General features: G+C 36.7%; 1 protein-coding gene across 2 annotated transcripts in view; it reads left to right on the top strand.

The window, feature by feature from the left end:
* Positions 1-27,014, top strand: part of LOC106872359 (muscle calcium channel subunit alpha-1-like) — a 437,934-nt gene that overhangs the window by 133,287 nt on the left and 277,633 nt on the right. For both annotated transcript variants that reach the window (XM_089348768.1, XM_089348769.1), the window contains exon 3: positions 16,784-16,888. In XM_089348768.1, the coding sequence (XP_089204894.1) occupies positions 16,784-16,888 (105 nt within the window). The remainder of the gene's footprint in view (positions 1-16,783; positions 16,889-27,014) is intronic.

Here is a 27,014-nt window from a genome sequence, read left to right as displayed (position 1 = left end):
TCCTCAGTCAAATCATCCAACCCATGCTAGCATGGAAGGCGGCCGTTAAACGATGATGATGACGATGATGATGATGATGATGACGATCATGACCATCATCATCATCATCATCATCATCATCATCCTGGAAACATGGAATGTATTTCAAGGATTCCCTAAGAGTAAAATAGTTGCATTATACTCATCTAGTCAGCTGACTTAAAACAGACCCAAGACACACCACAGAGTGATTTTAATCATTAGTGTTAAGAGGAACTGAAAATGCCGTGAAGTTCATTATCTTCATTTAGTATGTCATTGCAAATCAAACTGATAGAGTCTATAAAATTATGAAAATACTCTGAGCATTGTGTTAAAGTATTAGGATACCTTCAGTCTAGTGATCCAATTCCAGTGAACTGGAAGTAGAAACAAGTATAAATAATTCTTTTGTGGTTATATAAGTATGAACTATCTAAATGTCCTGTATTTAGTAAAATTTATGTTAAGCGTGAGAAAAATAATTACTCTCAGGTAGTATGCAAATCTACAAAAATAGGTATATCAATAAAATGGTTGAGAAAATTGTAAATGAAGATTCTGCAAATCCTTATGAAATTGGCTTTTAGAATACTATAATGATGAAGATGAAATTCAATAACTTTATTAACCACAACTGAAACAAGATACCCAGTTACTAAAATGGAAGCCTTAGCATTATACTTGCCGAAAAATTAAATTGGTCTCAGACCATAGGTCACCATTTTCATTTTTAACAATAATTCAAGCTTGCAAAAGTAATATCTGCATGTATTATAAAAACAACAGCATTTTATTATGAATATGCATTATCATGATTGGAATTTATTAATTTGGTTTAGATGAACATGATGATGATGATGATAAAGATGATGATTTTTTTTATCCATTTTTTATAAATTAACATTATAAAATTTCAAAACATGAAAATAGGGAATAGTAATGGTAATATTTTATCTGGTATATTAAAAAGAATGATTAGTAGTAATTGGAGCAATTATTCTATTGTTGGGAGGCCATTCAGGTCATTAATAAATACGTTAACAGTTGATAATGGTATCTTGTGTAAAAGAGAATTAATTGTTCTACCAGCATTGATGATAAAAGCTGTGCATGGTGATGTGCATTGTGACTCAATAGCAACAAGGAAGTGGCTGGAATTAAGAGCACACTGGCCAAGCTACTGTAAAGATGTGGAACATTAAGTAAGATGTTGAACATATGCTGGAAAAATCTGATATTATCTTACACAGTTCATACTTAGCCTAAAGAAATTAAAACTTGGATACATTATGCATAAGGATCATGCTTATATATGAAGATGTTAGGACTGTTCCTTAATACGTTAATGCATCCTTTGGGTGGACAGATATATTAAGGGTTATGAATAAAGAAGCACAAATAGTTATGCAGGTATTAAAGAACTGTGTTTTCCTGAAATAATATTCCAGAAAATTAATGTCTAATAAAGCCTGTTATTTTTATGATGATATGCATTTTCATCATCATCATCATCATTTAATGTCCACCTTCCATGCTGGCACAGGTGGGACAGTTTGACAGGAGCCAGCCAGGCAGAAACCTGCACCAGACTTCTGTGTCTGTTTTGGCAGGATTTTTACAGCTGGATGCCTGTCCTAACACCAACCACCCAGCAGAGTAGGCTGAGTGCTTTTTACATGGTTTTTACAGACGAGGTTAGTTTTGGTAAGGTTTTTATAGCTGGATGCCCTTCCAAATGCCAACCACTTTACAGTGTGGACTGGATGCTTTTTAAGTGGCACCTGCACTAATAGGATAACCAAGTAACTTGCAAGACAAAAATCTTTTGAGAGGAGAGGGGGCCTTGAAGGAGGTGATCTTGTGTCAGATGATGGTTATAGTGAGACAGAAATAGGTGTCTTGTTGTAGAAGAGGTACAAGGTTACCCAGCTGGAGAGAGAGAGTGAGTGAGAGATCAGGAATGAGGATAGAGACGGGTGTGCTGTCGTAAAGGAAATACATGGTTACCCAAACTGAGGAGAAGGAGAGAGAGGTGGGGGGAGACAGCAGGAGAGAGATGGTGGCGAAGTGCTGGTCATACTCGCAAGGGATGGCGATCAGAATATAAATGGGATGGTCGAGTAAAAGAAGAGATAGATGGTGGAAAGTGCTAGGGCATACGCTTGAGGTTTGAAGGTCATAATATGTGGCAGGAGCATGAGTAAAGTGTGGAGAAGGGGAATGCAGTGAGTGGTGAAAATCTGGGTATAAAAAGGGGGTGGGGAGGGGGCTGTTAAAATGGATTGCAACTTGGTGTTTTAGAATCTCTCATAATTATAACTTGATAAGAATTATATTTAAACCTTGTATATTAGACTCATATTGGTGTTTTCTGCATTAATACTTTCAAGATCAACCTGTAATTGAATGCATTGAGCATTGTAAATAAATCTTTTACAGTTTATTTCACAATCTATTTGCTAGCAGATGTCTTGTTTGCAAGACATCTAAAGGGGAATCAAAGTTGTCCCAGATAGGCCTAAGAATTATTGTACTCACGTCTTTACCTTTTTCTCATTATTAAGTTCAAAAAGATGAGGCAGTGCCCAAAGCCTAAGTCTGAAAAAATAACTAGAGAATTAAAACTGGATCAATATTTACTTCTCTAGGAACCTACCTCCTCATTCACCTCACATATCGTCAGTAATAGACAACCAATACACATGCAAGCTGATCCTCTACATATTAGCTTGACTTGCTCAAAATAGCAGTCAAATTTTCTCCAAATGACACTGTACTATTTAAAAACATAGAGATAAATGCATTAGATGTAATAGTCCTAAATGCACTACCTGAAAAAAGGAAGAATGAGTTTCATAATAGAGTGCTTTTGATCATACATTTGCTCAAGCTGGGCCAACATATGAACAGCAACAACCAACACTTATTTCACCAAATTTGGAAGAATTAAAGTCATTGTTGACTTACAATTTGATTTGAATGCAGAAACATCAATCACCAAATGAAATATAAGAAAGCTTCATATCTAACATGTCAATACATGTAGAAAATAATAATAATAATAATAACTGTCTCCTAAGAGTTGATACAAAGCTCAGGTTTCTTGATGTTAGGCAGATTCAATATAAATTTTCCACTGGATAAGACACATTTACATTTCAATTAACATTCCCTAAGAATTTAATTCCTTATAACTTACAACTATGTAGACTGAAGTGCATAGCATTGAGAGTATAACTGAAATACGCAATATGAGTTGATAGTAAAAGAAGCTATTTATATTTAATCATTTTGCTCATACAACTACAATCCAGCTAACTATCTTTACATTGATATATATCAGTATAATACAGAATATATATACATAATAGTGTCTGTGTACATGTGTTTCCTCACTGTCTTTTATTGGCATGTCAATTTTGGAAAAATTTTTAGATTGTCTTACTTTTCCATTTGGAATTTGTCCCAGTTACTACCAAACAATTGGTCTACCCTTTCTAAAAGTGGTAATAATTTCAATAAATCAAGAATTTATCCTGTATTCTTTTTAATTTAACCCTTATTCATATTTGTTCTTCAAATATGTAAACTACTGACCACTCTGGGTTAGTTTTCTTAACCCATGTTTATTTCAGATATATACATGTATGTGTGCTTGAGAAAACCCATCCAGTTGACATAGCACAGCATGTCTAAGATTCTGAAAGCATAACATGTTTGCACACAACTGGGTCCCTCCCCTGAGTCACTTCCTATTGATATTCATCCCATCATCCCCATCCTACTTATATTCACCATCACCCACCACACTTTTGTTTATATTTATCCTTTATTCTCCCCCACTACACACAAATACATAAAAAACACACTCTTACAAACTTTAACCCTTTAGTGTTTACATTATTCTGCCATAATTAATGCTTTTTTTTATCCACGTTATTTTGAACTAATCATGCATTATCTCGTAGCTATGAGATTTTGATGAGGTAGCTGTTAATTTTTAAAACGATATTGTAGGGTTGGTGGGAGAGACCAGATCTGGCCAGTTTGAACATAGAATAGGCAGAATACTTTTGGCCGGATATGGCCGGTTTAAATGCTAAAGGGTTAACATCTTCATCTCTTCAACATTCATCCCACCATCATTCTCCTATCTTCTGTATTATTCTGATGATGTAATTTTAGAACTTGTTGCTACATGCCATATCACACCATTGTTTCTGTATAGCAAGTTACCTTTTCCTCTCTTCTGATCTACTCCCAATTGACATCCATCTTTCATCCCATATTTACCAACCACTACCATTGTTCACCATTCACTACATTCACCTTCTACATACATCTGACCACCTCATTCTTCACTCCTCTTACTTATCAGCTCCCCTGGGTATGTTTCAAACAACAACAAATCCTTTGAGTGAGATATGATGATAAAACATCTTCTATTCATAGCTGCGTGGTTGCATTCATTTGTTCTTCTTGGCTCAGGGCACTTCAGCAATGACGTTCTCCTCTTTAATGGAATTATAACCTAAAGGGACTGGGACATCCTTGGCTGTAGGCATTACAGAAAATGTTAGAGCAGGATCTTGCTCTAACATTTTATTTTTTCCTTCATGTTGTTTCATACAGCTTGACACTGCAACATTTACTTTATTCTCTGCTATTGTTTGCATGCATGCAAACAAATATACATACATTTTAAAGTTATCTTCACAGATATTCTATAGAATTTAGATCCAGCACCAAAAGTTATAACATCTTGGATACAAATAAGTCTATGTGATTGAAGATAGAAAACAGACAATGGGTGTATATGCATTTTCAGGAGTTATTGCTCTTTCTTCAGCACTACAGCCAATCCATTAACCTTCCACAAACACATTGTTTAAACAGCCACTAAGTTTAGCAGTGAAACATTATTGGATAAACAAACTTACATATTAAACACATTCTTGGCAACTGGTATGTAGGTACATCATATTTCATTCAGCAACCATAATATACTATCAAGTGATTGAATCACACTGCTAACTCAGAAAGGTAGAATATAGTATTGATTTCTAAATCTTTACTATATTTAGTAGTATACTGTATCCCTACCAACAATACATACATATATACGTACATACATATACTCAAGAAGAACTTAAATTAAACTCAGAGAAAAACCATACATACATGCATGGATGCATACATATGTATGTGTGTCTCATCATCATCATCATCGTTTAATGTCCGCTTTCCATGCTAGCATGGGTTGGACGATTTGACTGAGGACTGGTGGACCAGATGGCTACACAAGGCTCCAGTCTGATTTGGTAGAGTTTCTACAGCTGGATGCCCTTCCTAACGTCAACCACTCTGAGAGTGTAGTGGGTGCCTTTACGTGCCACCAGCAAGAAGGCCAGTCAGGAGGTACTGGCAATAACCACGCTCAAATGGTGTTTTTTTACGTGCCACCTGCACAGGAGCCAGTCCAGGGGCACTGGCAATGATCTCTCTCAAATGTTTTTTCACGTGCCACCGGCACAAGTGCTAGGAAGGCGACGCGACGTTGGTAACGATCACGCTCAAATGGTGATATTTACATGCCACTGGCAAGGAAACCAGACAGCTGCTCTGGCAATGATCACGCTCGAACGGTGCTCTTAGAGCTCCACTGGTACAGGTGCCATCACGATTTCGCCTTCGCTTGCCCCAACAGGTCTTCGCAAGCAGAGTTTAGTGTCCAATGAAGGAAAGGTTGGCATGGGTGCCAGTCATTGAATTTAGTTCAATTTCGATTTCCCTTGCCTCAACAGGTCTTTGCAAGCGGAGTTTAGTGTCCAACGAAGGAAAGGTACGCATAAGTGGGCTGGCTACATCCCTGGCAGAGGCCTTGGATTTTGGTCTCACTTGGCTTGCTGAGTCTTCTCACACACAGCCTATTTATAAAGGTCTCGGTCACAAGTCATTGCCTCGGTGAGGCCTAATGTTCGAAGGTCATGCTTCACCACTTCATCCCAGGTCTTCCTGGGCCTACCTCTTCCACAGGTTCCCTCAACCGCTAGGGTGTGGCACTTTTTCACGCAGCTATCCTCATCCATTCTTGCCACATATCCATACCAGTGCAATCGCCTCTCTTGCACACCACAAATGATGCTTCTTAGGTCCGACTTTTCTCTCAAGGTACTTACACTCTGTCAAGTATGCACACTGACATTACACATCCATTGGAGCATACTGGCTTCGTTTCTTGCAAGCTTACACATGTCCTCAGCAGTCACAGCCCATGTTTCACTGCCACGTAGCATGACTGTTCGTACACATGCGTCATACAGTCTGCCTTTTACTCTGAGTGAGAGGCCCTTTGTCACCAGCAGAGGTAAGAGCTCTCCGAACTTTGCCCAGGCTATTGTTATTCTAGCAGCTACACTTTCAGCGCACCCTCCCCCACTACTAACTTGGTCACCTAGATCGCGGAAGCTATCAACTACATCTAGTTTTTCTCCCTGGAATGTGGCAGAAGTTGTTTCCTGCACATTTTCAGTGTTTATATATATATATGTTATATATATATATATATATATATATATATATATATATATATATAGTCACACATATACAGTGATTTCTCAACTATCACATGTGTTATGTTCCAAAACCCCCTACGATAGCTAAAATCCGCGAAGTAGAAACAGTACAGTAGTATATATTTTTTTATCATTTTTATAATTTGTATATATCTATTTTATTATTTTTATATATATAAGCTTTTATAAACTCTCCCCACACACTTGGGAGCACCTGTGTCTTCTCTTTTTTTGCAGATGAGGAACATAGTGATGGGCAGTTGCTGACACTGCCTTTTCTTCTGTGTAAGGAGGTTTTTATAAACTTCCATGGCTCTGTCAATTGCATTTCTAAACTGCAATGCAAGAATCATCTGGCCATCTGAGTCCTCCATCATTCTCTGAAGTTCTTTTGCTAGAATTGAGAGATGTTCTAGTGATAGGCTGCATACCTTCTCCCTTCCTTAAGCATGTCAAGGAGTCTCACCTTCTCTGCTATAGTAAGCATCTTCCTCTGGCACTTGGGTTCATTGCCAGAAGCCTTAGAAGGTGCACAACATTTGGGTAACTTTATAGGACTTGCGATAAACTCACAATTTTACACACAAAAGTAAAACAACACCACACACTTGCCTCCCAAGTTTCAATTTCCAAACAGTATGTGCGATTCTTTGTTTACTCATCTACAGTACACTATGTATTTTCTTTTAATATATTTTAATTAATGTGTTATACAGTGCAGTACTGTACTGTATTTTTACTTATTATTTCATCAATTTGTAGGTGTGAAAATGTTTATTTTACCACAGAAATAATTAAAATCTTAAAAAATATAAATACTTATCAACCGCAGAAACCCATGATATACTGAGAAGTCCACAATATAAATTTATATATATTAGCCTGAAAAATCCACAATGTACTGAGGGCGCGATAGGTGAACCACGATGTGGTGAGTGATTACTGTATATGTATATATAATGGAAGCTGAAATTTCACAAATCATTACTCCAAGTTTCTTATGCCAATCTTCAAACAGGCCTTAACAAAATTGTATGTGAGAGTATGTCCACATGTCAGCATGTATGAATGCATTCATGTAAGAATGCATTCTCATTTACCTGCAAGAGTGGTGGATTGCAGTATATCTGCAGAATAAATGATTGATAAACTCTGTTTTGTTTGATGTAGAAATTATTACTCTTATAATGCTTGCTAAGGGAAATGACTAGGCTATAAAATCTTTATAAAACTTAAGCTATGTTGTTCAGGTTTTAGCTGCTATACAACCTTTTTTCTCCATTTATTTGTTCTGGATCTTTTGGACTTGTTAGCAGTCGTATTTCTAAGGTTATCATAGCAGGGTTGTCGTTAAGGTACAGTTGAACTGTTGATCATGTAACAACATTCTACTTGTTTTTACTGTACATGTTTACAATTCCTTCCCCTCTGATAATTTCATTTGTGATTTTTAAGAATTTTGTATCAACTTTATAGATTCTTTCACAAACAAATGGAGTTCCAGATATTCAAACTATTCTTAATATCTTCATTTGGTTATTGTTTAGACTTTATTTAACTCTGATCCAGGAGACTCATGACATTCAGCTTTGACCTATCCAGTCTTTTTCTTCAGACACAGTGTATCTAGGATTACATTATCCAATGCATTTTCACAATTTTTAAAGACAGTAAGACATTATTCAAGGAAAGTTTAACAGCTATTTCTAACAGATCTGGCTTGGTTATACAATGGTGAGGCATAGACTAGTGCAGAGTGACTCAAGATCACTGTTTTGATGCTCTGTTGTTTTCAGATTCATATCTTTGCAGCCAGACCTTTGCGTTCGAGTAGGATCATTGTATATTTAAATTTTATTTTCTGCTTCATGGTGCATATGTACCACAATGAAGTGTTTGTTTCTTCAAAATGTGCCCTTTTTGTGTCAAAGGTCTTGTTGGCAAGTAGCTTTATCAGTGCAGACTGTTTTTATTTAAAGTAGTGGGTATTTTATAGAAATCTTTTGTAATACTTTATAGATCATGGAACTTGCAGTTACTGGATTTTGATTCAGTTATTTGATGATTGTTTTTTATTTTCTGTGTAGCTCCAAACTGTTATAAAAATAACATTTAGCACTTAGCATTAATGATATTTGATAAACTCTTAGTGACTTCTAGACAAATCTTTTGATCTTCATACCAGTAGTATTGGTATGAGGTTGTGCTTAACAGATCTAAGATTCAATCCTCAACAGGTAAAAATAATTTGAAGATAGTAAACAAAAACTCTTGGGTAAAACCGAGTATCCTAGAAATGCACTGCGGAAGTTTCTAACCAAACAGTTGATATTAGTCAGATATTTTCAAACTGAATCCAACATTTTTCCTACTCATCCAGAACAGTTACATATATTAATAGCCAAAGATAATAAAATGTATACATTCTCTTTGAAAATTTTACAAGGAACGGGATAGCTTCTTGATTGGCAAGTCTGTCTACACTTGGCTTTATGTCAGTGAATCTTGGTATATGTTTATTTACCATTCCTTAACACTAACGCACAGTTTTGCTTGTCTCTTCATATCAATTGATTGCTTTTGATAATGGTGTATACAAACAGTATAAATTTGTTTGTAAAATTCTATTAATACACCGAAACAGTTTATTTGTATTCATACATTTAGCTCTGCTTCTCTCACTTCTTTCTTTTGAATTTCTTGTTTATAATTTTAAGTTCCAGGAAACAGAATATCCCAGTCTATGTAATCATATACATTGCCTGGTTTAGCACCAGTATGTGGTCCATCAACATCAATGATGAGAGACCCTTTTCATGATCAATGAGCCTGCTAAAAATAGCAGCCAAATTTCTTTCAATATAAACTCCCTGCCATCTTAAATAAAGAATAGACATATTAGATAATGTTATCTTAGAATTACTATATCTTTATCTTGAAAAAGAAAAACTATAGTCATGGTTGGATTTCATTTGGTCAAAGGTGAACTCAAATCAGGGATGAACTAAAGCTAAACAACAAGAATGACAATACCATTTAAAATCTTCACTCTATCGCAAAGATTTGGATCAGACACCTGGGTCTGTGCTCACCTGTTGGTACTTGTTGTTCATACAAGCTGGATACATGTTAACTTGTTCCAATTTGCCAGCTTTAAGAGTTTAGTTGTGATAAGAAGAGCATTCAATTATAAAAACTATTTCTCCAATGACACAAGCTTGGAAAATTGGAGGTAGAACAGTTAAAAAGAAGATTTATAGATTGAATTCGTTGAATTTTGTTTTCTTTTCCTTGGATTTGTGGATACAGTTAATAGTGATTCTCCCCTTGTTCCTCAAAACACCAAGTTTATCCACCACAACAATGCAACCACTGTGGTTTGGCAGAATGGAAACATTACAATTCTCTTTGAACCTAGCAGGATATAAGACTGAAAATAAACATGTTTATATATCTTTGTTGATGAAAATATCATTCCTTTCATTTCCTACACCTCTTTATCATCATCATCATCATCACCATTTGCTTTCCATGCTGAAAAGGGTTAGACTGGGCATCTCATTTTAAGTCAGTTCCTATTTGAAGTTACTACCCTCTAGATATGTCCACTAACCATGCTTGCTTGCACATTTCATTTTGGTATGGATTGTATGGCTGGATGTCTTTCCTAACACCAACCAGTTTACAGATTGTAGTGATTACATTTTATCAAGAGAAGTTTTCAATGTCCTCAAGGCTATGTGATGAGAAATTAGCTTTCAACTATATAATTTTGGTTTCATTCCCACTGCACAACACCTTAAGCACATGTCTTCTGTTATAGCTCATAGCTAACTAAAGCCTTGTCAATGGATTTTTGGGGACAGAAACTGAACAGAAGCCTGTCATGTGTGTGTGTGTATGAATATATATATATATATATCACCTCCTGGTCCACCAGTCCTCAGTCAAATCGTCCAACCCATGCTAGCATGGAAAGCAGACGTTAAACGACGATGATGATGATGATGATGATGATGCCAGTGGAGCACTAACAGCACCGTCCAAGCATGATCATTGCCAGAGCAGCTGTCTGGCTTCTGTGCCAGTGGCACGTAAATAGCACCATTTGAGTGTGATCGTTACCAGCGTCGCCTTACTGGTACTTGTGCCGGTGGCACGGTAGAAAACATTCAAGTGAGGACATTGCCAGTGCTGCTGGACTGGCTCCTGTGCAGGTGGCATGTAAAAAACACCATTTTGAGCATTGCCGTTGCCAGTACCGCCTGACTGACGCTTATGTCGGTGGCACATAAAAGCACGCACTACACTCTTGGAGTGGTTGGTGTTAGGAAGGGCATCCAGCTGTAGAAACTCTGGCAGATCAGATTGGAGCCTGGTGCAGCCATCTGGTTCACCAGTCCTCAGTCAAATCGTCCAACCCATGCTAGCATGGAAAGCAGACATTAAACGATGATGATGATGATGATATATATATATATATATACACACACACATATCTATATATATACACACACACACACATACTTGTATGTTTGTTTACATCTGTGATCACTTATTCAAAAGCCATTCAGGTGGTGGTGTTTGGCATTTGTCCTGTCAATAATTTGTTCACTCACTTTGTGCTTTCAAAGCTGTATAGAATAAGAGCTCCTTTAGCATCAAGGGTTAGCATCAAGAAGAGTACCTGATTATAAAACAATGTTTCACTACCATATTTGTCTAATCATGCTAGCATGGAAAAATGAATGTAAAAGCAAAATAAACTATTTTAAAAATATACACCATGTTTGTATATAGGAGATTAAATTTTCCCATGGATTCTTTCCTAATTTATGGTGGTAGGGAATGAACTGAGGAGCAATTGATTACTATACCAGCAGGTTGTGTGCATATGCGAAAGCCTTCTCTTCTTAGCTCAAAATAAACTTTGGTGTTGTCATGTAGTTCCAGATCAGTCATAGCTGGAAAACTAAAGAAAGGCATTTCATTCATGGCAATCCTATCATTTGTATATTAGAAACTATATTGTTTGATTTAGCTTTTGTTTAAGGTTGTAGTTTATGACTGTTTTAACTGCTTTTTCACCAGGTTATGTAACTACTGAATCATTCTTATCACCCTGTCATATCTGCCATTGACAACCTCTCCACTCTACTCTCCCACTCTGCACATCAGTACCATATCTTCTGATCTCTCTCACAAGTTTATTATATGGCTGCTCTCCTCCCTTCCTATACTGCCACTTACTTCCTCTTTCCTGAGCCATTCATATTTCTTTCACTTTCTCCCTGTACTGATATTTACCATCCACTGTACCCCCACCTTTATTCCTTTCACTGCATTCACCTTTACACCCATTTGTTATTTTCCTCTCACACTCTAATGAACTTATCCATTCACCCTTCCTCATTCTTTGTGCATATCCTCTTTTATATTCACCTTCTTGTATCTTGGAAGTAGGCTCTGACACCTAATCTCCATTATCATTGTCTTTTTTCCAGTTACTCCCATCCACCCTTATGTAATATTGGGTATCCATATTTCTTCTTTATAGCAAAACACCTGTACCTGTCCTGCTATCATACTTTAGCTTCTCAACACCTGTATACAGGGGATTAAAGAAGAGTCTTTATTGTAGCTGCAATATGTCAATCTTCTTCTTTATATAAATATATAGATTTCAGACAAAACTGAAACATGTAAAAGAAAAGTGTAAAGCTGTATGAAACAAAGCAAAACTATTACATTTTAATTTACATTTTTATTTGGAATGAATTTGTTGTTTACCCATTGTTTAATGTATTTTGATATGTTATAACAAATATTCTCTTTTTAATAACTACAATATATTTTGATTAATTAGAAAGACATTTGCAAATAGCTGTAATGGCTTGATTGAGAGAGAGTGTTGCATGAAGATTTGAAGGTCTCTGGGTCAATTCCAGTTTTCAACATGTTGATAAAATCATTTTGTTCTTGAAAATATTACTGTTTAAAACCTCTGTAGCTTTACTTACTGAGAGATGATGATGAAAAGGGGAGCTTTTTTGTCACATAGATACATACTGATGCACAATCATCTTTATAAAATGATGGGACTTTCATACTTGACATATAAATTCTTTATAACCAGATGAGACATTCATACTTGAAGTATATTTCTATGATATTTCTATGCCACAATTGAAGTGACCTAGGATCAAAGGTTCTAAAGCTGTAACCATTATGCCCTTTTCTTCATTCATAGAACATGTGCCTCTCTTTTTTTAAAGGTAATAGGGTATTATTTGAGAAAGATATGATTGCTATTTCTAGTTGCTCAATCTATGATCTGGGTTATTTTCCCCCTTTTTTTTCTTCATTACAGTTTTCCTATTTTCTTCAAGAATTTCAGAGAAAATATGTCTTAATAACCTTTAGTAAACAACTATGAATATTGGTTATATATGTTCAGCTTCCTTCTATAAGATGGACTTGTCCCAAATGTGTGTTTAAGTTGCTGTACTAACTAGATCTTCCTCCTGCACCTGTACATTTGTAAACAAATCTTTTATAAACTGCAACTTACAGATACTGCCCAAGGATTCTCTGCAAGTTATTATTCTTTGCCGACTTATATAATATTTTTAATGTTTTCAATATTTACTTAGTTGTACATTGTTTTCTTTCATGAGCTCTTAGAAATAAACAAAAATTGTGTAAGCTAGAAAGAAAAGAAGGGAACAAAAGATATTACAAGAATAAAAAAAACATTAAAAATCATTGCAACAAAATTTTATGTTACTAGTGGATATGTTGTGTGTACAAAAACTTGTGACATAGAGGGCTTGATACCTTGCTATTTATTTAAATTTGTTGTTATATATTCAGATGTAACTTCAGTTAGCTTCCACATCAATTGAAAACTAGCTAGACATCTCTAACTTTCTTTTGTCTTCTTATGCCTTTTTTTTTTAGTGGCTTGTTGTCTTTGTGGAAAGGGAATTAAACATTCTTCATGTTGCTTGAGAATGCTTTTGCATTTTCTTCCGGATCTTTATCTAGATATTTATCTACCAATTACTCCACCCATCCAGTCAGAACTGGATTCTCTTTTATTTTATTACCTATTTATCTGACTGTGTTTTAATGTTTTTATATACCCAATTTGTATGCATCTCATTCTCTCTTTCTTTCACTTTCTCTTTCTATCTATATCTTTCCCTCTCCCCCCCTCTCTCTCTTTAATACATATATATATAAAGAGATAGAGAGAAAGAGAGTTAGAGCATAGCCTTGGGGATCCTAGTGTCCTTCATTCAGATCATATGCCCCACTGAATATAACATTCCTGCCAAATGATAGATTCAACATTAGGCATATTTGCATGCAGCAGGACCTCCTGGTTGGACTTGTGGTCTCGCCAAGAAATGTTTACTACAGATCATAGTTACCACAACTGAAAGCTCTTCAGCTTTTTTTGATATGCTGCCAATACACTGTTTGTCATGGCCAGATCGTATTTAGAAGTTGTCCATTGGAGTTAGATTGCCTTTTCAAAACCACCTATGTTTGGCAATTCTTACCCACTCTTGCATTAAAATTATTGAAAGCAGCAGGTTTTTAGTTATGTTCACAATATACAGGTGTCTATGTAGTGTATAATAGTACTCCTCTTTATTCATCTCATTGGCAAGAATGGACGAGGATAGCTGTGTGAAAAAGTGCCACGCCCTGGCAGTTGAGGGAACCTGTGGAAGAGGTAGGCCCAGGAAGACCTGGGATGAAGTGGTGAGGCAAGACCTTCAAACTTTAGGCCTCACTGAGGCAATGACTAGTGACCAGGACCTTTGGAAATATGCAGTACGTGAGAAAAGGGAGACACCTTTATACCAGCTGTTGAGGGGCTAAAGTATGTGAGTGAACAAGGCCAAATGTAGGAGATACATGGCTACCCGACATTATATAGGAGTGGGTGACAGTCACTGAGAAAAAGAAAGATGGTAGTGGTAGGGTACAAGAGTGAACCTTCAAGGTACAAGGTGAACATAAGGAAGGACAAGGGGACTGGATCAAGAGGGTGGGGCAGGGGGCATAAGAGTGTGAGAAGAGAGTAACAAATGGTTTAGAGAAGGTAGTAGAGGTTGTAGTAACGCCTTGTCTCGTGCGCATGCGTAGTCATCAATATCCAAGTTTGGCGCCCTGATTCTTTCTCTTTTCTCGCCGGCCGGCGACGATGGCAGACGTCCAACAGCAGAGCTCTCTAACATGTCAGCACCAGAGCTTCACAAATAACTGCTGCCTATTTTCACCATAAATAAATATTGTTGTGTTGATAGTTCAGAGTCAGCGTTTCGTTGTTTATTTAGAATTTAATATAGGAAAGCAGGTGTACACCTAATGGTGTATAACAACTTTCCTATAATTGGTGACCCCGAGTAAGAACAATGCAGCCGAGGATTCTGACCTACCAACCGATAATACTACACTGCCGCTGCTGACATAAGTAAATACGGCATTTCGAACAGCTACCCAACTCAAGAACAAACGCAGCCCAGAGATTTCCTATAACTGGTGACACAACTAAAAGAACAACTGCAGCCACGGAATCTGAACTGCGACCAATCAATACTACAATTGGTACCCCGAGCTAAAAAGATCTACGGACCTCATTTCAACAGCCAGTTTACAGCGACTCCATCAACAGCATCTCCAGCTACGACTATACACCGCCGTCGCCATCAACAACCACGACGAACTACAAGCATCGCCCCGACGTCGCCAACAGCGTCAACATGACATCATTATCACCACACACATACAGAACACAGCTATAGCCAGTTCCAGCGCCGACGTCTTCACCACCAATGTACTGTCTACCACAATGCCGTGCGCCAGCAACCCCACCACCAGGGACACACCAATATCAACACACTCGGTTTTATCTTCACTGTATGAGTGGAGTATCCACTCACGGACAGCAGTCAGAACTAACCAACTAGAATATTCAGTACCAGGTAACAGGTCTCAACTAGCATCCGACGCTCAACTACAGCTCTGCTCACTGACCACGACTTCCTGCGTATTAGCATTCTAAATCTCCTTGTGTAACTTTTATAGGATATTCCGTACCAGGTAACACAAGTCCCAGCATTGACGCTCAACTACAGCTCTGCTCCTTTGACCACAACTTCCTGCGTATGGACATGCTATAATCTTGTGTAACTCTTATACGAACTGGATTTTTTCTCTACAGACACTTTTACTATGTTCTGTGTTTTTTCTCTCTCACACACACACTTGTGCACTCATATATTTTCTTTCCTTTCAGAAACATTGCATGCATGTATCTCACAAGTGTACATTCATTTCTTTGATTTTTCTTTGTGTGTGTTTGTGCCACATCTTGTGGGTGGTTTTCAGTAGCCATCCTGCCTCAGGCGTTCCTCCAATTTCTATTTTCGTGCGTTCCGCACTGGCAGGGGAGCCCTGTAGTAACGCCTTGTCTCGTGCGCATGTGTAGTCATCAATATCCAAGTTTGGCGCCCTGATTCTTTCTCTTTTCTCGCCGGCCGGCGAAGATGGCAGACGTCCAACAGCGGAGCTCTCTAACATGTCAGCACCAGAGCTTCACAAATAATTGCTGCCTATTTTCACCATAAATAAATATTGTTGTGTTGATAGTTCGGAGTCAGCGTTTCGTTGTTTATTTAGAATTTAATATAGGAAAGCAGGTGTACACCTAATGGTGTATAACAACTTTCCTATAAGGTGAATGTAGTGAGTGTTTAAAAAGGGTGTAGGTGCAGTAGATGTGAAATACCATTTTGGAGAGGGAATAAGGTGAATAGATTAGAAAGAATGGGGATGATGTACAAGGTATAGGAGTTGTGAGGAAGGATATATTGATATGTCAGATTTTTGTATTTGGTTTGCAAGATTCTTGATATGAACTTGTGTGGCATAATGACCCTTGCAAGATATAACAAAATGTGTTTGATGATATTTATTTCAGTATGCACTTTAGTTGTATATAAATTAGACTGTACCTGTGATATCTCCTTGATATCTCCATGTTCTTTGGATATGTTTTATATCTATTTTGCCTTTTTGAAATTATTCCATTTTCTGTATGTTTTTGCTTTTCAAAAAATTTCTTGTATTCATTTCATTGGTTTCCAAAAATTCCTTAACTCTTTGCTACAGCTTTTGAAGCTCTTATTCTCATGACCATCTTTGCAAATTGTGTAGCATTGGCAATATATACACCATATCCTGAATCAGACACCAACGAAATCAATATGGCACTGGTAAGTTGAGTTTTTATTCATGATCTTTTCTATATTTATTTATTATAGAGTGCAAAATAAAATCCATTTCTCTCTCTCTCTCTCTCTCTTTTCATCTTATCATAGTCTTCATTTTCCATGTTTTTTTTAATCTTTCTAGGTTGTTTTTTTTGTCTTTTGGTATATGTTTTATATTCCCACCCCCATCCCTGTTTCATGTATTTTATTCCTGTGGGATTTTTGTTTCAATTGCAATTTCAGGAGATGTTAAGGAAAACTGCAAAGTGGTTAGGTTGCATAATGGTGGATGTTAAAAGGAAAGAAATAAGAAAAGTAACAATAGTTTCAGTAATAGTGCTAGAAGTATTCTTAATAATAATCAGACCAATTTTAAAACAATAAGGCAACTAAAAATCTATTTCCTTGGTGTTCAATTCATCTATCAACAACTTCAGTATTAACAGATCAACTTAAATATTTATTTGGCAAGAGAGATGATTCATATATAAACAGTGGTTTCAATTGCTTCTTTTGGAGGAGAAAGTGAATGAGAGAGTCAGTCTCTTACTCTCTCCTTCAAAATGTTTAGAATATTTGTGTGCATATGTGAATGACTATAGGAGACTTAATGTGATTGGATGTGTATGTATTTAACCTAAAACAGGAAGAATCATTGAGGGGGAGAAAGAGGAAATGGCTGTATGTATGAATGAAGGAGGAAAAAGAAATGACAGATATATATTCCCAAATTAATTGGCTGTGTGGTATGAAGTTTGCTTCCCAACCTCATGATTCTGGGTTGAGGCCCACTGCTTGGCACCTTAGGCAAGTGTCTTTTATAGCCTCAGGCCAACCAAAGCTGTGTAAGCTGACTTAGTAGATAGAAACTGAAAGAAGCATGTTGTGCATATGTATCATCATCATCATTATTTAATGTCCGATTTCCATGCTAGCATGGGTTGGATGATTTGACTGAGAACTGGCGAACCAGATGGATGCGCCAGGCTCCAATCTGATCTGGCAGAGTTTCTACAGCTGGATGCCCTTCCTAACGCCAACAACTGCAAGAGTGTAGCGGGTGCTTTTATGTGCCACCGGCACGAGGGCCAGTCAGGCGGTACTGGCAACGGCCATGCTCAAATGGTGTTTTTTACATACCACCTGCACAGGAGCCAGTCCAGCGGCACTGGCAATGACCTCACTTGAATGTCTTTGCACATGCCACCGGCACATGTGCTAGTAAGATGATGCTGGTAATGACCATGCTCAAATAGTACTATTTATGTGCCACCGGCAAGGAAGCCAGACAGCTGCTATGACAATGATCACGCTGGGACGATGCTGTTAGTGCCAGAAATATAGCATCAGTGGTGTTTTTCCCTGATTCGAACCCAAACTGCATCTCATCTAAACTGATTCTCTCCCTAATTAGTTGGGCTATGACCCTTTCCATGTCAACTCGGATAGCTGGTCCCTCTGTTGGGTCGACATACGGCAGACTCTCTTTCTCCCATTCATTCTCTTTATTAAGCAACCTTTCATAATGGCATCTCCAAACCTCTCTCTTTGCAGCCTCGTTTAGTGCAAGTGTACCATCATCCATGCGGACACATTTCTCTCCTATGACATCACGATTCTCTCTCACACACTGTCTTGCAATACAAAATACCTCAAGTCTTTGGTCCTCACAGCGCAGAACATTGGCAAATTTTTTCTCATCTGCTTCCCCTCTGGCTAAATAAGCCTGTCTCCTAGCTTCCCTTCTGGCAGTCTGATACAATTCCCTGCTACCACCATTCTTCCAGTCTTTCCAAGCCTGTTTCTTTTGTCTAATAGCCCTGTCAACAACATTGTTCCACCGCAACATTATTTTGGATCGAGAGGGGACTTTGCACCATGAAGCATATATATATTAATAAATATCAGGAGAACAGGGATTTACACATCCAAGTTTTATTACACATTTAATCACATTTTTCTTTGTCAGGACCTATGCATGTTTTTGCTGCAAGGCAGAGCACACTGCAAATTGTGCACTTTGGTGTAAAATTATCAGTGCTGCTTCATCAGGGTCATATTTAATTGCATATCATATCTACAGCAATTAGAGCAAGCACAGTACCAGCTTAGGTTATATATCCCACTTAACCATTTTTGTAAATTTAATTTGGATATATATATATATATATGTATATATATATATATATATCATCATCATCATCATCAACGTTTAACGTCCTGCTTTCCATGCTGGCATAGGTTGGACTGTTTGACTGAGGACTGGTGAGCCAGATGGTTGCACCAGGCTCCAATCTGATCTGGCAGAGTTTCTACAGCTGGATGCCCTTCCTAACGCCAGCCACACCGAGTGTGTAGTGGGTGCTTTTATGTGCCACGAGGGCCGTAAAGATGACAAAGAAGCAAAGATAATAGATGTTGCAATACCAGGTGATTTGAGGGTGAAATGTAAGGCAACAGAAAAGAGTGAGAAATACCAGCCACTGCAGGATGAGATAGGAAAATTATGGGGCATGAGGAAAGTATTGGTGACACTGGTGGTAATTGGAGCTTTAGGAACAGTTTCCAAGAGCTGAAAAACATATTAAGAATATTGGAGCTGCTGTCAAGATTGAAGTGACCCAGAGGACAGCATTGTTGGGTACAGCTCGCATTCTTAGGTGAATATTGTCTCTTTGAGTCACAGGGGAAGGCACTACTTGAAACCTCTGGTGATTTGTTATTGCCTGCTTTCAAGTAAAGAGCAGCTGTAAATAGAACAGCAAGAATCAAAACAACAACAACAATAATAATAATAATAATGATAATAATAATAATAATAATAATAATAATAATAACAATAACAATAATAATAATAACAGCAATGATAATAATAATAATCATCATAACAATAATAATGATGATGATGATGATAATGATAATAATAATAATAATAATAATAATAATGACTTAAAAATTTTCACTAAAAGCACCATGGAACAGAAAAACCTTTTAAAAATTGTCCATAGTTTCAGTAAGGACATCAGGATGAACATGGGGCTGGGCAAATATGACAAAGTGACACTGAGAAGAGGCAAATATATCAGCACTGAAAACCCTGCACTCGACACAGACACAGAAATCAGAGAATTAGACCATAATCGCCCATACAAATATCTAGGAATAGACGAAATAGCTGAAATACAACACACAAAAATGAAAGAGAAAATTAGGAGAGAATATTACAGAAGTGTTAGACTAATATTAAATGCTGAACTCAATGTTAAAAATAAGATACGGTTAAACATACTAACCACACCTGTCTAAAATTACAGCTTCAACATAATAAACTGGAAGATCAGTGAATTGAGAAACTTAGAAGAACCAGAAAACTGTTAGCAGAATACTGAAGTCACCACCCCAAAGCAGACACACAGAGAATATATCTACCCTGCTCAGAAGAAGGGCACAGTCAGACACAGATAGAGTACTATTATAGAATAAACAGTTGGACTAGAAAAGTGTTTAGAAACAAAAAGTGGAAGACTACTACATGTAATAAGGCAACATGAGAAAAATAAAATGATTTTCTCTATACACAAGGAAGCAACAAAATACAAAACAAAAACAAACTACACTGATACACTGATCTCAGATGACAACATAACAGAAATGGTCAAAGAGACAAAAACACAAAAAGAGAACTACAAAATATACTAAAGAAGAAATGGAAATAAAAATCACTCCATGGCCAATACCCTGCAAGGTTTGACAGAGAAGAAGTGAACCTAAGTAAAAGCCAACAATGACTCAAAATCTTTGGACTAAAAGCTGAAATGGAAAGACTGATTCTTGCTGCACAAGACTAATGCCTAACCACAAACAACTATAAAAGCAAACTAATGAAAACAAGCCCTAACACGAAATGTAGAATGTACAACTAGCACAATGAGACAGTTGACCAAATCACCTCTGGTTGTCCAGTTCTTGCCAAATCTGAATATATATACAATCATGACCAAATAAGTAGTTATATCCACTGGAAAATATGCCAACACTACAACATAAAAACTAACAAGAAATAGTATAAGCATGTGTTAAACAAGGTACATGTTTGACAAAAACCAGGCCATAATCGTCTGGGATATGCCTGTTCAAACTGACAAAGAAATAAGCTAATTCCCAGACTTAATAATCAAGGATTGAAGAAAAAAAAAACAATTGCTTGCTGATAGACATTGCAGTCCCTTCTGACAAAAATATTGCCCAAAAAGAAGTAGAGAAATTGTCAAAGTACAAAGACCTTGAAATTGAAGTATTCAAGATATGGATCATGAAGGTGAAGACAATACCAGTAATAAGTAGAGCATTGGGTATGATAAAAAAACATATGAACAGGAACATAGAAGTTATACCTGGACCCTCAACACTACACACTATCCAGAAAAAAGCCCTGCTAAGCACAGCCCACATCCTGCACAAGGCACTATCAATTCAAGAATACCACCCAAACAAAGCAATCCACAAACACAAGACACTCTATATAGCAAATGTCCAATAAAATAAACAATCACCATAACATGTACTCTACATGTACTGACAGAAGAACACAACTTGCATTACACACACAACACACAGTACAAACACTAATACAACAAAAGACTGCAACCAGACCCCATAACAAAACAAACTGATGCAATACAATACCAGGAAGAGTTTGCACTTCCCCAACAACCAGAAAGAACACACAATGTTGTACACATCCCAGCAACATGGAGGTGTAGCAGGTGATGGAATAGAAATTTGCCTGAAACTACCAGATGTTGAATAGTAATAATAATAATTAAAATAATCCTTTCTACTTTGTGTGGTGGCAGGCAGGTGACTAGTCAGTTACATCAACCTCAGTGAAACACTAGTACTTAATTTATCAACCCCAAAAGGATGAAAGGCAAATTTGACCGTAGCGGAACTTGAACTCAGATGAGCAAAATACCACTAAGCATTTCATCCAACGTGCTAACAATTCTGCCACCCCGCTGCCTTATATAATAATTATTATTATTATTATTTCAAATTTTTGCCACAAGGACAGCTTGAGGGAGGTGAGGATGAGTCGATTACACCAACCCCAGTGTTCAACTGGTACTTATTTTATCGACCCTGAAAGGATGAAAGGCAAAGGTAACCTTAGTAGAATTTGAACTCAGAACTTAGCGACAGGCAAAATACTGATAAGCATTTTGCCCAGTATGTTAATAATTCTGCCTGCTCACCACCTTAATAATAATAATAATAATAATAATAATAATAATAATAATAATAAATTTTGAAATAAATCGAGAAAAAAAAGACAACTGATAAAGGAAACCTCTTTCTTCAGCAAAGAAACTTTCTACCAATATTTCTTCTCATCTACTTCCTCGTATTCTCCTCCCTGTTCATTTGTTATTTTTTTACAACCGTCTAGCTTGTCAGGTTCTGGCTCCAATGGACTTCATGGCTTTACAATGTATTTCCTGCTTTCATCTATTCTGTTGATTCAGTAATGTAAGTCTTCATTCATTCATGCAAAATAAAGATTAAAATTCTTGTTGAATTATTTTCTCATGCATTTAATCAGAATATATCTTATATATGGATTTGACCATCTGATCAAACTGGCACTTGTTTATCTTTTAGCTTTCTCTCTCTCTCTCTCTCCTATTTTTTAATAATTTCATTTGATGACATTTCTGTTGTTTTCCTTGTCATTGTCATCACAAACATCATCCTCAATAACAGCAATGCCATCATTACTAGCACTGTTGACATCATTTCATTACTACATGTGTCACAAATAACTATTGTCATGTGGCGAGCTGACAGAAACGTTAGCATGCCGGGCGAAATACTTAGCAGTATTTCGTCTGCCGTAACGTTCTGAGTTCAAATTCCGCCGAGGTCGACTTTGCCTTTCATCCTTTCGGGGTCGATAAATTAAGTACCAGTTACGCACTGGGGTCGACTTAATCCCTTTGTCTGTCCTTGTTTGTCCCCTCTATGTTTAGCCCCTTGTAGGTAGTAAAGAAATAAGACAACACCAGTTGTCAAGCAGTGATGGGGTACAAAGACACACACACATACATATATGTAAGTATACATATATATAAATGATGATGATAGACATATATATATATATATATATATATATATATATATATATATATATATATATACATATATATAGCTCTGTGTGTGTGCTTTGAGACATGGGGTGGTTAGGAAGGGTAGATGCCCTTCCTAACATAGCAACTTTACAGTGTACAAGGTGTTTTTTTTTTTTGTCACACCTGCATTAGTGAAGTCACCAAGTAACTCACAAGACAAAACCCCTCGACTGAATGAGGTATTGTATTGAGGAAAGTGGCTTTAAGCCAGGTGTTGAAAGATTAAAATGTGACAAGGGGACAGGAACAAGCTGTATAGGATATATATGGCTACCCCAGCTAAAAAGAGAGAAAAGACACAGTCAGAGATTATCTTGAACAAAAATTTACCTAGTACTGCCAAGCTAGGGATGTCTGTAATTTGTCCATAGTCTTCAGGCTGGATGCCCTCTGGAGTAGACTGTTAGGTTGACCTTTATCATTACTTATGATCGCCTCAAGAAGTTTGTCTTTTTCACCCACAACAGAACCAACAATTTTAATAATAAATTTTTTAAGTAATGGTTGTATATAATATGATGTAAATAAATGTTGATATGACTGATAGTGATTTGATTTGGTTTTAAATTCTTTTCCATTTCATTAGCTTTTAAAAACTAAGATGTTTGATTCTAATTGTAAAAAAGGCTGTCCAAAAGCCTTGATAGGTTTTGTGAATGAAATTTCTGTGGTTTCAGTGGTTGTTACATAAATTAGACAAATGGTGAAGCAGAACAATAAAGAATTCACTTGCTGTTATTCTCATTTCAATAATAATACTCATACTAGTAAGACACAACAGTAAATGTAGTAATAAAAATGTTAATAGTAACAGTTGTCCTACTATTAAATTGATAGTACTAGTAATGGGGATAGTAGTGGTAGTAATAATAATAATGCCTGAGTGTGTCTTGTATCGATTATCGCTCTTCCTTACCACGCCCTCATATCCGTTCCCCATTCCATTTCTGATATTGTCATGGAGACAGAAGTAAATATATTTGACCAGTATCACAAAACTGAAATGCTTGCGTCACAGTAAACTTGACAGTACTGTTCTCAGATAACTTAGTTGTGAATGGTACTAGAGAGCTTGTGTGTGTGTGCACGTGCACATGTGTGTGTGTGCACATGCATGTGTGTGCAAGTGAGTGTAATTGTGTTTCTGCATTGGTGTGCATATTTGTGTCAGTGTGTGTATATGTTAGTGTACGTGGGTGTGCAAAATACAATATCCTTTGAACTTGCTATGGCATGTCCTTGTGTGGCTTAGCTGCTAGCTTTGCTTTTTACAATTAACAGTGAGAGAGGGAGATATGTGTGAGATGCACACTATATTCAGCCAGCCAGTCAGCCATGCTGACAGACACACTAACAGATAATAACGCAGCCAGCCAGTCTTCATTTCTAGTCATTTGTGATAGCTGAAACAATATTGAATTCATACTGACTGATGCAGCTCCTCCCATTGAAAAAATTAAAAATAACTAAGTATACAGATAAATAAATATGAAAACAAATGTATGAATATAAGTAAAAGATACATCAGGTTTAATATAGGAAGAGTATAGGAAAAGGTATTTGGAAGAAAGAAGAAATAGTTCATTTACAATGTGTAAGACACAGGCTTAAATTTGAAAAGAAAATCATAAATTAGAAAGAATAAGACATTCTCACAATTCTGGTGGTTTATCAGAAAGATGTTGGGGTTGTTTTGAAACATGCATGTAAAAAGGAAATATTGGTATAAATCTATTTAAAAGCATCACTGCTGCTCTTGCTCATGCTACTGTTACTACAGCTGTTACTGTTTGTGTTACTATTGTTGATGCCGCTAAAGCTTTTCATCATAGCAACAGCTACCACCATCAGTGGAGCTTATGATCTTACACTTGCTTTAAATATTGTGCTTGCAAAAAATATACGTATTCTCCTTTTTTTCCTTTCTCTGAGAAAATAAATAGTAAAATATATTATCAAGGGATTCATAATAATTTTTGGATGGAAACATTACTGTTTAGCTGTGAACTATTTTATTCTGAGTTGAAATTCTCCTGGAGTTGATTTCACATATTTATCCGTTTGCAGCCAATAAAATAAGAATCAGTCAAATATTGAGGTTGATTCCATGTACTTCCTCCAAGTTAATCATTATTCTGCCATGGTTGAGTTTGTCGGTCATTCTTTTGGAGTCAGTAAAATAAGCACTAGTTGATCACTGGGGTTGATGTAATTGACTTACTCCCTCCCCCGAAAATGTGAAGCCAGTGTTGTTGTTGTTGCTATTGCTGCTGTTGTTGTTAAGGCAGTGAGCTGGCAGAATCATTAGTGTGTCAGACAATGCTTTCCAACATTTCTTCTGGCTCTTCACATTCTGAATTTAAATTCCACCGAGGCTACTGTGCCTTTCATCCTTACAAAGTCAATAAAATAAAGTACCAGTCAAGTTAATTGATTAATGCTCTTGTGTTAAAATTTCTGTATTTGTACCTAAATCAGAAGCCATTATTATTAGTCTTTCAGCCTTCCAGTGTCGATAAAGTAAGTATTAGTAATAAACTAGATTCAATGTAATTGACTAGACCCGACACCTAAACTGATAGCTTCATACATATGTTAGAAATCATTGTTATGATAGTAATAGAATGACAGAAATAGTAGTGGAAGAAATGACTTGTGATATTTCAAAACATCCTTTTACAATCTGTGTTCAGTTTCTACCAGAATCAGTAAGCTCTTTTATTCTTCAAGGGTTGATAAAACAAGGACCAGTAATGTAAGTTATACTCATGCCCTGCAAATGGGTGAACTTGTGCCAATGCAAAAAAATATAATCTTTTGCCTACATATATATATATATATGTATGTATGTATATGTATGTGTGTGTGTGTACCCTCACACACATACACTCTACACCTGGCAGATACTTTCATCTAAAACAAATAAACTGAAATTGAAGAAAAGGTGTAAAGATTGACAAATCTGAATGTTCCAAAATGAGAAAATATGGCAAGGTGGCTTTTTAGATTCTGTACAAAATGATACTTTATTTAATGTTTCTGATGGGTGTTTTATCAGTTGCTGATACTGGAATCTGGAAATATGAGTAAACATGAAAATTTCCCCTTCCCTGTAACAGATTCTTTTTAATGTTTCACTTAGTGTCTACAATGAACCTCATTAAACAGTCATTGATATATATACACTTTATGTATTTGTGTGTGTGTGCGTGTGCATTTGTGTGTAAAAGTGAGGCAGAGAAGAGGAGAGAGAGAATCTGTGTGCATCTGTGTATATATATATATATATATATATATATATATATATATACATTATGTACATGCCCGTATCACATTTATATAATGAAATCTTGCATAGGTGCATCTCTGTCAACACAGTTAAAATTCTCCCAAAATGTGTGGATTTATTAAGGATATTTTTGTCAATACTATAACACAGTGTTATGGCAAATATAGCAGAACACCAAACTAGACTCTTTACATTAAATGGTTTCAAATCTTAAAGGAGTTGGTTCATAAAACAAGTACCAGACATGTACTCATGTTGATTCAATTGACCAAGGTTCGTGCTTTTAAATTTACAACATTGTGAGAATGAGAGAAATGAACATTCTCTTCATGTTTAATTTCTTTGTAATATGATCTGGCAATGTTTCTACAGCTGGATGCCCTTCTTAATGCCAACCACTGCAAGAGTGTAGTGGCTGCTTTTTACGTGCCACTGGCATGGGAGTCAGTCAGGTGGCACTGGCATCAGTCACATTCGGATGGTGCTTTTTATGTGCTAATGGTACAGGAGCCAGTTAAGGCTGGGGGGTGCTGGCATCAACCACGTTCGGATGGTGCTTTTTACATGCCACCAGCACGGGGAGCCAGTTAGGCGCACTGGCAATGACCCACACATGAATGGTGCTTATTACGTGCCACCAGCATGGGAGCCA

The sequence above is a fragment of the Octopus bimaculoides genome, chromosome 3, assembly GCF_046866305.1.
Source record: "Octopus bimaculoides isolate indiv1 chromosome 3, ASM4686630v1, whole genome shotgun sequence".
Taxonomy (NCBI): domain Eukaryota; kingdom Metazoa; phylum Mollusca; class Cephalopoda; order Octopoda; family Octopodidae; genus Octopus; species Octopus bimaculoides.
This window is presented reverse-complemented; position numbering and strand designations above follow the sequence as displayed.